This window comes from Eulemur rufifrons, chromosome 2 (assembly GCF_041146395.1).
Source record: "Eulemur rufifrons isolate Redbay chromosome 2, OSU_ERuf_1, whole genome shotgun sequence".
NCBI lineage: Eukaryota > Metazoa > Chordata > Mammalia > Primates > Lemuridae > Eulemur > Eulemur rufifrons.
In genome coordinates, this window is record NC_090984.1 from 24,481,937 (window position 1) to 24,494,618 (window position 12,682).

The 12,682-nt window shown below is 34.2% G+C and overlaps 1 protein-coding gene across 1 annotated transcript in view; it reads left to right on the plus strand.

Moving 5' to 3' along the window:
• The window catches only part of MYO9A (myosin IXA), a 193,691-nt gene that overhangs the window by 77,246 nt on the left and 103,763 nt on the right, over positions 1–12,682 (plus strand). Inside the window, exon 14 of the mRNA XM_069458108.1 lies at positions 1,877–1,996. Coding sequence (XP_069314209.1) covers positions 1,877–1,996 — 120 coding nt within the window. The remainder of the gene's footprint in view (positions 1–1,876; positions 1,997–12,682) is intronic.

Genomic DNA, 12,682 nt, shown 5'->3' on the forward strand with positions numbered 1-12,682 from the left:
AGTCTCACTCTGTTGCCCGGGCTAGAGTGAGTGCCGTGGCGTCAGCCTAGCTCACAGCAACCTCAAACTCCTGAGCTCAAGCGATCCTCCTGTCTCAGCCTCCCGAGTAGCTGGGACTACAGGCATGCGCCACCATGCCCGGCTAATTTTTTTTCTATATATATTTTTAGCTGTCCATATAATTTCTTTCTATTTTTAGTAGAGGTGGGGTCTCGCTCTTGCTCAGGCTGGTCTCGAACTCCTGAGCTCAAACGATCCGCCCACCTCGGCCTCCCAGAGTGCTAGGATTACAGGCGTGAGCCACCGCGCCCGGCCGTGATAACTTCTTAAATTTACAATTTGGATAGAGTCTGAGTAGCACTCACCAGATTTTCTATTTCCAACTGGTCACCTCAACTGACTGCCAAACCAAGTGTAGGGTAGTCTGATGCTTAAGAATTCTTTCTCCATGCAGCCCAAAAAGGGGGGATTGCTGATAGTAATGAAAATAGAGTATTTTTACTAAGGTATCTTTTGAGTAAGAAATGATGGTCAACTTGTATATACTTCTCTTTTTGAAACACTGAACATGTGCAGCTACGGATTCTCTGTATTGGATAAATAATATAGTATTTTATTAGCTTAGATACTTTTTATTATTAGATATGAAAAAATATTTCAAATTCATTTTATATTGTAAAAGTCTGCTATTTCTATGTATAGTATTAAATGATTCATGGCATTATAATAATCCCTCTCCTTTGGTGTATATAGATGCCTATTCTCTAGACATAGAAATCCAGTTTAGGGAATTAGTGTGAGACTAAGACATGTTCCACAAACTTCTTTGAATTATAGTGTTTTGTTTAACTTTTAAAATGATTCTGCCTTGAGAATTATTCATAGATTGTTCCCTTGTATCTCATTCCTATTTATACAGTAAAATGCACTACTGGAACTTTAGTTCATTGTGAATGTGTTGCTTAATTCGCCTCTGTTGTTAAACTATGCACTTTTGTTTTTTAAAGGCAAACCTACTTAAATTTGAACATTATGCTCTAACTCTAGGGGTGATCTCTGAATAAATGGTGTACAACTCCCCCCTAAAACCTGAAAATCCTATATTCTCTTTTAAATCTATTTATTGCTAATATTTGTGGTATTCACCACTCTACTTCCTTTATTGCTTGAGTGACTTACTGTTTAAATAGTACTAATCTGGGGCTTTGATTTTTACTTGCATATGCTCGCTTCCCTTTTTCACTGGTAGCTGATTTCTGTCTCACTTGCCTAAGAAATGGTGATGAGGTACAGATTCTCCAGCTTTGTTTTCAAATTTATAAATACAGAAGTGCTGCTGGGTTTTCCTGCTCTCTATGGTGCTTTTCTTCACACTTTCGTCATTGACACACTTGGAATTCCTACAAGTGTGATTAATTACAGGATTTGTGAAAGGATTGTTTAACTTTCGGGAAATCGTTTTGGGTATATTTCTCTCTGAGGTTCCATCAGTGTTCCTTGCAGTGTTGCCAGCTGTCTGCTAAGACCTGATAAAAATGATTCTATTTTTAAAAAATAACTAAATAATCCAAATTGTTTTTGAAATTTCCCTAATATTTTAATTAGAAATTTTTCATGTGGTGTTAACTCATAATACTTTGAATACTGAAAAGGACATGTTGAATGTCTGAAAACGATGTTTATTTTTTCCTATTATTTTTATGTAGTTTCCTCAAATTAATTGGGAAAATCATTCACATTTAACCTCTATTATTTGATACTTTTTATACACTCTTAAGATAGTTGGCAGCATTGTCCTTTATTCTCTAATGGTTTGGGCTTATATAATGTCTTTTTCTTTTCTCCATTTTTTTGTTTTCTTTTTTTGCTTCCTAAGGACATGATGACACAGCGCCATGTGCAATTTTGAAAAGTATGGATAGTTTTAGCTTTCTCCAACACCCAGTCCACCAGAGGAGCTTAGAGATTCTGCAGAGATGCAAGGAAGAGAAGTACAGTAAGGCTACAAATCCTGATAAACTCTGTGTCATTACATATCCATTTGGAAATGGAAACCATGAGCATTTTACACCAGGGTGGAACACAGATTGCATAGGCAACATGACCACCATAATCCTCTGAGCAGTCTCAGGATGTTTGTTTTGAGTCTTTCGTTCTTTCTCTTGAAAATGCTGTTATGTTTGTTCGTTTAACTTTGGTGGCTATCCTATTTTCTTATGATCATTGATTTGTTAATTATACTTGGTTACAGTCAGTGTATTAGTTTCCATTTGTCTTTCAAGTAGCCAAGTGATTGGACAGAAATGAACAATGCTTTTTTTCCTGTTCATTTTTAATAAAAGGCTTTATTAGGTTTAAAATAAACTACATGCAAAAGAGAACAATTAAGTAAGTTTTGATATATGTAGGCACCTATGAAGTTAGCTCCACAATCAAGATAATGAACATATTCAGCATTTCCAAAAGTTTCCTAATACCCCTTTCTAAATCTGTCTGATTTTTGCTTATGCTTGAATTTCAACATTAGCATTGTTGCTTTTGTGTATCATTGGTGAATTCACATAGTTTGATTGCAGTCCTCCAACCAGCCTTTCTTATGTCTGGTTTAGAGCAAAGCCACCACGTTAATGTTTTGGCTTAAGGAAGAATAACAGAATCATGGTGCATGTTCTTTATTGTTTGCTTTTTTTAATTTTTTTAAAATAAAATTGGTGTAAAAAGATGCCTTTGGTCTCCATTTCCTCCCTTGCTCTTTATGTGTTATACTCTGCATGAAAATTGGTTCTTTTGCTTGTTAATGAGATTACAGTTACTGGGCTACTACTTTGTGAGAATAAATGGATCCTTAGAATGCTCATATCCTAACTCAACAATTCGCATATAATGGACCTAAATTACTTACATAATCTATTTGGAGCTCTTAATAGATTACCACAGACTTAGTTTGCTAATGTAACAGTTTTCTGATTGACATTCCATGAAATTTTAGTATCCAGTTGTCAATGAAAAGGGTGTAAATAGAATTCCTAAAAGCAAATGTTGATTTTTTTCAGTTCCTCTTACTTTTACTGTCTTGTTATAAGAAAATGTGTAGTGCATTTTGAAAAAAATTAAAAATATTTTGTATTTTGTCATTTTAGAAAGAACAAAGGTAAGTATTTCATTTTAAAAAGACATTCTTAAAAGTTATTCTTAATTATTGCTGTAGCTTCTAAAAGATATACAAGTCTTTGTTCTGATTATCCATCTTCCTATTCTAAATCTTTTAATCCATGAGACATTATTTAAGACAGTCTACAAATCTTTTTTGGGAGTTTAATTTTTATTAACTCTTAAATAGTTGCAAGTGGTTTATTTGCTTTGTTTTTTTGAGACTCTTAGCCTGACAACTCCAGACCTGATTATATTCCAGCTTACTGTATATGGGTCCAGAATAGGAAGGCACCAATTTCAGCATAGGTTGTGTGAAGAAATTATGCATTTATCTGTGTTCACATGCAGATTTCTACATTTGTAGATGTTGGAGCTTTTCCATTATTTTATATAACTTATTCCATTTTCCACTATAGTATCAGCAATAATTAAAATTTTCTAACATATAAAATTATAAATTCAAGTTTGGGGATTTTTTTAAAAAACGAGGGGACTACCAGGTTTAGGTAATGGTGAATTGATGAGGTGAATGAACCCTCCTATAAGTAACAATAATAAAATCTGGAAAAAAATTTAGAATAACCAATTATTTGAAAGTACTGAAAAAAAGACAAAAGTAGGCAGAAAGTAGAGAAGAGTTCATAGAAGTTTATAGAATTTATAGAGTTTAGAGAAGAGTAAGTAAAGCAATGTGTAAAAATTACGAGTTTGTAGCTCTTTGTATGAGGGGTTCCCCAGCTCCCATAGGTCCAGAGACAATAAGCCACAGCCATATTGGCTCAAGGTGTTAGAGGACAAAATTGAAAACTGTTAGAGCAGCTGGGAATTTAGGATGAAAACCCTGGAACTGAGAGACCTGCTAAGGGGCTAAAACCCAAATTTAGAGTATGCACTCTGCCCATATCCCTGGCTGACTGCTGTGAGTATGCAGGGGGAACCTTAGGAACAATAGGTGTCAGAAAAGCAGTGGAAACCAAATAGGTGATAATCCTTGAAAGACAGCCGCATAGGTGTAATTTGCAAGTTTGCTGCTGTTTTGACTGAAAGAGTTTTCTGCCTGTGTATGGCTTATGTGGGAAAAAGCTGAAATCTTTCTGCCTTAATTGGAGTCCCATAGGCGATACAAGATAAAGGGGCAGAAAATTACTGGAAGAAATAATGGCAGAAAACTTCCCTTATTTGGTTACAAAGACACTAACTTACAGATGCAAGATCTGTGACCTCTAAGCAGAATAAATACAAAAGAAAACCACACCTAAGCGAATTATAGGCAAACTGTTAAATGTCAAAGATAAAGAGTAAATCTTGAAAGAAGTGGGGGGGGGGGGATATGGCACATTAAATACAGGGGAATAGTGATATGATTAACACCTGACTTCTCAGAGAAATTAGTAGAAGCAAAAAGGTATCCAAGAAAATCATATTTAAAATGCCAAAAAATCTCAAAAAGCAAAAATAAATTTTAGCCAGAATTTCTATATTTGTAATTTTTGGTCCAGACAAGTTAACTGCCAGAAGAAAAATTAACAATCTTCAGAAGAACTTAACAGCATCCATTGTGGCTGTAATATATTATCCACAATATCCCAATTATCATTTAGCAAAAGTATCCTTCAAAAATGAAGGTAAAATAAAGACATTTTTAGATAAACAGTATCTGAGAGAATTTGTCATTATAATATGTACTCTTTGAAAAATGATAATGGAATTTCTTCAGCCTAAAGGGAAATTATTCCATAATAGTAACTTGGATCTATAGTAGAGGTTGGCAATTTTTTTCTGCAAAGGGCAGGTAGTAAATATTTTAGGCTTTGTGGGCCATATGGTTTTTGTTGAAACTATTCAACTCTTCTGTGAATGGAGCCATAGATGATACATAAATAAATGAATGTGGCTGTGTTTCAATAATACTTTGTTATGGACACTGATACTTAAATTTCATACAATTTTACATGTTTCAAAAAATGTTCTTTTCCCTCCCAATTATTAAAATATGTATAAACCATTCTTAGTTCACAGGTCATACAAAAACAGGCAGTGGATTTGATTTAGGCCATGGACTCTAGTTTGTTAATTCATGAATTATTAGAAGGAATGAAGAACTTTAGCCAGAAATAATATGTATAAAAATATAAATGACTACACATATATATATTTTTTAAATCAATAAGACCAATTAGACAATACATTTTCTTTCCTTAATTTCTTTTAAAAGATATAATGGTTTAAAGTAAAAAAATATGACATTATTTTAGTGGTTTAAAATGTGTCCACAAATTCTTTGATACTCCTCCCTTCAAAAGGCGTGTGCTATACTTAGTGACTCGCTTCTAACAAATGGAATGTGGCAGAAGTAACAGTGTGTGGCCTTCAAGATTTAAGACATAAAAGGTATTATGGCTCTTCCTCCTCCTTTTTGTTTCTGGTGCTCCTACCTTCTCTCCACAGTGGCTCTTCTCTGAGATTTGACAGGGAGGAAATTAGAGGAGTGAGGAGAAATTTGGGGTTTTGGGGAACATAACAGTCTCACTTCTGGAAATGTCAGGAGCCCTGGAAAGCAGGAAGAATCAGATGCTGGGGCGGGTGTTGGGGAGGAAGGCAGTTGCAATAGAACAATCTCACTTGAATTTGAAGCCATACTTCTGGCCTTCAATCCAGTCTTGGGACAATTGAGAACGTAATATTCATCAGCAAGGTGAAGGATTGGCAGTTGTCAGAGAAGCGCTATGGGCTTACTCTACCTCACCTTACTGACAGTGCCTACTTTAATGTCCCTAACCCCAGGCATCAGCATGGTCACACAGAGGATTGAAAATTTAAAGTGTATTGTTTGGCCAAAATGAAATTAAAATGGAAATCAGTAATAGAAAGATATCTGGGAAACCTTCAAATATTTGGAAAACAAAAGGTATAAATAATCCGTGAGTCAAAGAAAACTTTATAAGAGCAACTTGAAAGTATTTTGATCTTAATGATGACAGAAACACAACATATTACAACTTGTGGAATGCAACTAAAGAAGTATTTAGGACTAGGCACAGTGGTTTACACCTATAATCCTAGCACTTTGGGAGGCCGAGGCAAGAGGATCACTGGAGGCCAGGACTTTGAGACCAGCTTGAGCATATCTCTACAAAAAATAGAAAAATTAGCCGGGCATGGTGGTACGCGCCTGTAGTCCCAGCTACTTGGGAGGCTGAGGCAGGAGCATCGCTTGAGCCCAAGGGTTGAAGGTTGCAGAGAGAGCTATGATAACGCCACTGCACTGTAGCCTGGATGACAGAGCAAGACCCTGTCTGGGAGCAGAGGGGGTGGGGAATGGAAAAGAAATACTTAGAAGAAAACTTAAAGCTTTAAATTTTTATATTAGGAAAAAAGTAAGGTCACAATCAGTGATTTAAGCTTTCACCTTAAGCTAGTAAATAAAAGAGCTTATCAGACCCAAATTAAGTAGAAGGAAGTAAATAAAGTTGGGAGCTAAAATCAGTGAAATAGAAAGCAGACTAACAGTAGAGAATATGCCAGTGAAACCAAAAGCTGGTTTTTTAGAAAAAACAATGAAATTGATAAACCTTTAGCTCAACACTATACAGTAGAACTTTCTGTAGTGATGGAAATGTTCTCCAACTACACTGTCCGATACTGTAACCACTATCCATATGTGGCTGTTAAGCACCCAAAATGTATCTGGCACAGCTGAAACTGAAGTTTTAATTCTGTTTAATGAATTTAAATTTATGTAGCCACATACAGCTAGTGGCTACTGTATTGGACAGTGCAGTTATAGCCATTCTAATCAAGAAAAATGAGAGAATACACAAAGTTATTATCTGGAATGAAAGAGTGGTCACAATATGCTACAGATACCAGAAGTTTGAGGGGGAGATTATAAACATTTATGCCAGTAATTCAACAATGTTTATGAAATGGATAAATTCCTTAAATGTCAGTAGTTATCAAAATTGACCCAGGAAAAAATTAGAAAATCTGAATAGTCCTATATCTATTAATAATATTGAATTCATAAGCAAAGACCCACACACAAACACAAGGTTAAGGTCCAGATAGGTTCAGTAGTGAATGGTATTGAAGAAACATCTAAGAGTGGAAAATTCTACCAGTTCTTCTCAACTCTTTATAAAATAGAGGAGCAGGGAACACTAGCCAAATTATATCCTGATATCAGTATTACTCTGCTACTCAAACCAGACAAAACCATTACAGGAAAACTGTAGACCAATATAACTTCACAAGGATGGGTTTAAAAATCCTTAACAAAATAAGAGATAAGTGAAATGAGCAATATATTAAAGAAGATAATACATGAAGACCAAGTGGAATACATTCCAGGAATGAAAGGTTGGTTTGACAGTCAAATCAATTAACTCACCATCTTAACCATCTATAAAATAAAAACCATACAATCATCTCAGTAGATGGAGAAAAAGAGTTTGTCATAATACCACACTCATTCCTATTTTAAAACTTTTAGCAACCTAAGAATGGAGAGCAACTTCCTTAGTTTTATAAAGAACATGCGTGAAAGTCCCACAGCAAACTTCATACTTAATAGTAAAAGATTGAATACTTTTTCCCTAACATTGAGAACAAGGCAAAGACATCGGCTTTTGACTGTCAGATTCAACACCCTATTAAAGGCATAGGTCATGTAATCAGGCAACAAAAAGAAAAAGGGTACATAGATTGAAAAGGAAGTAAACAGCATGATCATCAATATAGAAAGTGTCAAGGAGTCTAAAAAATGCTCTTAGAACTAAAAAGTGAATTTCCCATTTTCACAGGAAACCAGGAAAATATACGAAATTAAATTGTAATAATCTAGCCATGAGCACTTGGAAAATGAAATTTATAAAGTCCATTTACAGTACATCTGTGGCAACCAGACTTCTGGGTATCACCACCTTATATAGATCCCTCCCACATTTTACAAGAGTTGGTCTGTGTCACGTAAAGCATGTGGCAGAAGTGATGTTATGTCACTTTTAAGATTGTCATAAAAGACTGCAATTTCTATCTTGGGTACTTCTTTACTTGCTAGCTCTCTCTTGGAAGCAAGAGCTTCTCTGAGAGGCAAGCTGCCAGTTGTGAAAAGCCCTATTGAGAGTCCCAGTGAAGCCTTTAGCCAGTAGGCAGTGATGAACTGAGGCTTGTTACCAATTATTAATGTGAGTGACCGTAGAAGCGAATTCTTCAGCTTCATTCCAGTCTTGAGATGACTGTAGCTTTGACTGACAGCTTGGATACAACCTCATGAGAGACCCTGAGTCAAAATCAGCCAGCCAAGCTCTTAAATTCTTGTCCCTATAGAAACTCTGAGAGGTGATAACTGTTGTTTTAAAGTGCTAGGTTTTGGAGTAATTGAATATGCAATGGATTACTCAGTACAACATAACAAACCTGAAATACTTAGGAATAAATTTAACAAATATGTTATATAAGACTTGTATACTACTATACTAAGAGGAATTGAAGAATACAATGAAGAAAGATACATGTTTTTATGTGTGTTTTTGTATTTTTGAGCTGTTGGTTCTCCCCCAAATGGATATGTAGATTGAATACAATCCAATGAATATCACTGCAAATTTTGGGGTAGAAATTCACAAGCTGATTCTAAAATTTATATAGAAATGTAGAATACCTAGAATGACCAAAACAATTTTGATAAAGAACAAAGCTGGAGAACTTAACACTATACGATTTCAAGACTAAAATAGTCATGACATGGTTCTCTTGGTGTAAGGATCAAGAGATCAGTGAACCAAATAGAGAGTATAGAAATAGATCAACGATATCTCGTTAGTTGATTTTCTACTAAGACACTGATAGAATTCCATGGGGGTAAAGGATAGTCATGTAAACAAATGGCATTAGAACAACTGGGTATCCATATGTTACAAGATAACTTTGACCCTTATCTTATGCATATAAGTCAACTTGAAATGTGTCATACAATTCTTTATAAGGACCAAACTATTAAATTTGCAAAAGAAAACCTGAGGAAAAAATCTTTTCAATCTTGGAATAGGCAAAGATTTCTTAGATGGCACCTAAGAACACTAATATAAAAGAAAAACATCGGTAAGTTGGAGAGTTGGAGTTCACCAAATTGAAAACCTCTGCTTTTCAAATGATAATGAATTGTTAAGAAAGAAAAAAAAAAAAACAAAAAACAAAAAGCATACCACAGCCTGGTAAACAGTATTATTAATAGTTTGTAATATTGATGCGTGATAACAGACTTTAAAACAAAATATAGAAAGAACTCCTACATTAGTAAGATTAACCAGGTTAGTGTTAAAATGGGCAAAAGATTTGAACTCACACTTCCACAGAAGAAGATTTATGTATGGGCCATAGGCTCATGAAAGATGTTCAACTTCATTAGGGAAATGAAAATTATAATCAAAGTGAAGTCATGTTAACAGTACGTAATGGCCAAGGTATAAGAAGTTGACAATACTAACTGATGATAAGGATTTGGAAGAACTGGAACTCTTCTACAATGGCAGTGTCAAATGGTACAATTATTTTGGAAAACAGTTTCTCAGTTTTTATAAAGATAAATATATTTTTCTACATATTCCATGAATTTCAATCCCAGGTATTTACCCGAGAGAAATGAAAATATATGTTCACAAAAAGACTTTTTTATAGTTGAATCTCTAAATGTTATGCTGAGTAAAGCCTTATATAGACTAGGGTATACTATTTTATTCTATTTATATCAAATTCTAGACAATGCAAACCAATTTATATGAACAGCAGATTAGTGGTTGCCTTGACCTGGGAGTAAGTCTAGAGGATTGTCCAAGAAAGGACATGAGGAAACTTTTGGGGATGATGGAAACGTTTTGTATTTTCCTCTGGTGGCTGTTACGTGTCAAAACTTATCCAACTCTGTACTTAAAATGTATATATTTTACTGTATGAAATTTTTTACCCCAATAAAAATTCTACATGATATGTCAGATAAATATCTAGAAGTGATTATTTTTCATGAAATTAAGAATGTCCAAAATAAAAAAAGGTATGTGATAAGAATTCCTGTTTGAAAATGGTAGACAGAAATATAGGAGATACGGGCATGTATTTTGATGAAAACTGTAGTGAAGACAGCTGTATTTCTCCTGAATTAGGAGAATATGGATATTAAGTTTAGGAAATCAGTACAGGTACATAAACTGTGTGCCTTAAGGATATCCACAATAATAACAAAGATAAGAATTTTTGTCTTTTAAAGTAGCATTTGAAACCTTTATCAAGTGAAAATCAAGAAGGAAAGAAATGAGTTTAAAAAGTGAAAATAAATGGAAAACATGAAATAAAATGCCAGTAACAAATACTATTTAAAAGTAATATAAATGACTTAATCTCACCAATTAATCTCTCAAAATGAATTTTTCAATAGTTTAATTAAATGATTTCTATAAGATTCTTAAAGTGATGAAAATAAAAAGATGGAACAAAAATATACCAGGCATATATGAATGATAGCAGTAAATAAAGCTAGATAGTAATCTGAATAGATCTTCACTGATAGAATTTGTATAAAGATTTAGTTGAGAAAGACCAGAAGGTGAGCTTACTAGAAAGTTTTGAGATTTAATAAAGAAATTGGTAAATGTATTTGTAAATCTAAATAAGCAATTACTTTGCAGAACTTAGTAATGCCTAATTTGCTTGATTAAGGGGAAGAAAACAAAGTGAATATAAGTATTGTGTAACAATAACAGCCCCAATGGGTAGGGAATGGCTTGAATTATAGCATATGAAGTTTCTTGTACTCTTCGGGAAAAGAAGAGATAATTTAGTTTAGAATTTATCAGTATGTTAAAAATTTAAAGATGACCACACACAGTGGCTCACTCCTGTTATCCCAGCACTTCGGAATCCAAGGTGGGAGGATCACATGAAGCCAGGAATTCAAGACCAGCCTGGGCAACATAGTGAGACTCCTTCTCTAAAAAAAAAAAAAAAAAAAAAAAAATAGCCGAGTGTGGTGGTGCCCACCTGTAATCCCAGCTACTCAGGAGGCTGAGGTGGGAGAATCACTTGAGCCCAAGAGTTTGAGGTTGCGGTGAGCTATGATGATGCCACTACATTGTAGTCTGGGTGACAGAGTGAGACCCTGTTTCAAAAAACAAAACAAAACAGCACAGGTATGAGCTCAAGAAATAGAGTCAATATAGCTGAAAATTCAATTACTTATATTGAGGAAAGGCCTGAGATGATTATGATAATGATAATCTGTCATAGGAATAATTGGTGTCTGTGAAGTAGAAACTGAACAAATAGAACCAAAAAATGCATTTAAATATATAAAATAAAGCTGTTCAAAGTACTAGTAGTTTTGTTGGTCTTAGGCCATATTATTAATATATTCCCAGTATCGGTGTTTGTGTGGTCATATATCTTCAATTCTCTTGGGTATATAAACTTAGAAATGGAATTGCTGAGTCACAGGGTAACTGTATTAAATTTTTGATGAACTAAAATGTTTTCCAAGATGACTGTATCATTTTACATTTACCTGTATATGAAGGTTCTGATTTCTCCAGGTCCTTGACAACACTTATTATCTGTGTTTTCTATTGTAGCAATCCTAGTGAGTATGAAGTGACATCTGGGAGATTTGATTTGCAATTCTCTGATGATTAATGATGTTGAGCATCTTTTCATATGCTTATTAGTCATTTGTAAGTCTTCTTTGGAGAAATAACTATTCGAATTCTGTGTGCATTTTAAATTAGGTTATTATCTTTTTATTACTGAGTTGTAAGAGTTCTTATTATATTCTGGATACAAACTCCTTATCAGATATATGATTTGCAGATAATATCTACAATTCTATGATTTATGTTTTCATTTTCTTGATAAAGTAGTGTCCTTTGAAGCACATAAGTTTTTAATTTTGATGATGTACGGTTTATCCATTTTTTCTTTGGTTGCTTGTGCTTTTGGTGTCATATCTGAGTTACCATTGCCTAATCCAATGTCTGGAAGATTTGCTCCTGTGTTTTTTTTAAAGAGTTTTGTAGTATTAGCTCTTACATTTATGTCTTTGACCAAACTTTATTCTTTTATATGTGGATATATCATTTTCACAGCACCATTTGTTGGAAAGGTTATTCTTTTCCCACTGAATGGTCTTAGCACTTTTGTAAAAAATCAATTAATCATAAGCATAAGAGTTTATTTCTTGACTCTCAGTTCTGTTCCATTGCTCTATTTGTCTGTCTCTGGGCCAGTACCATACTGTGTTGATTACTGTATCTTTTTAGTAAATTTTGAAATCAGGAAGCATGAGTCCTCCAACTTTGTGTTTCTTTGCAAGATTGTTTTGGCTATACTGAGTCCCTTTCATTTCCATATTAATGTTAGGATCAGATTGTTCATTTCTACAAAAATAGGTAGCTGGGATTTTAATAGAGATTGCATTGATCTGTAGATCAGTTTGGGGAGCATTGCCATCTTAACAATATTATGTTTTCCAATTCACAAACAT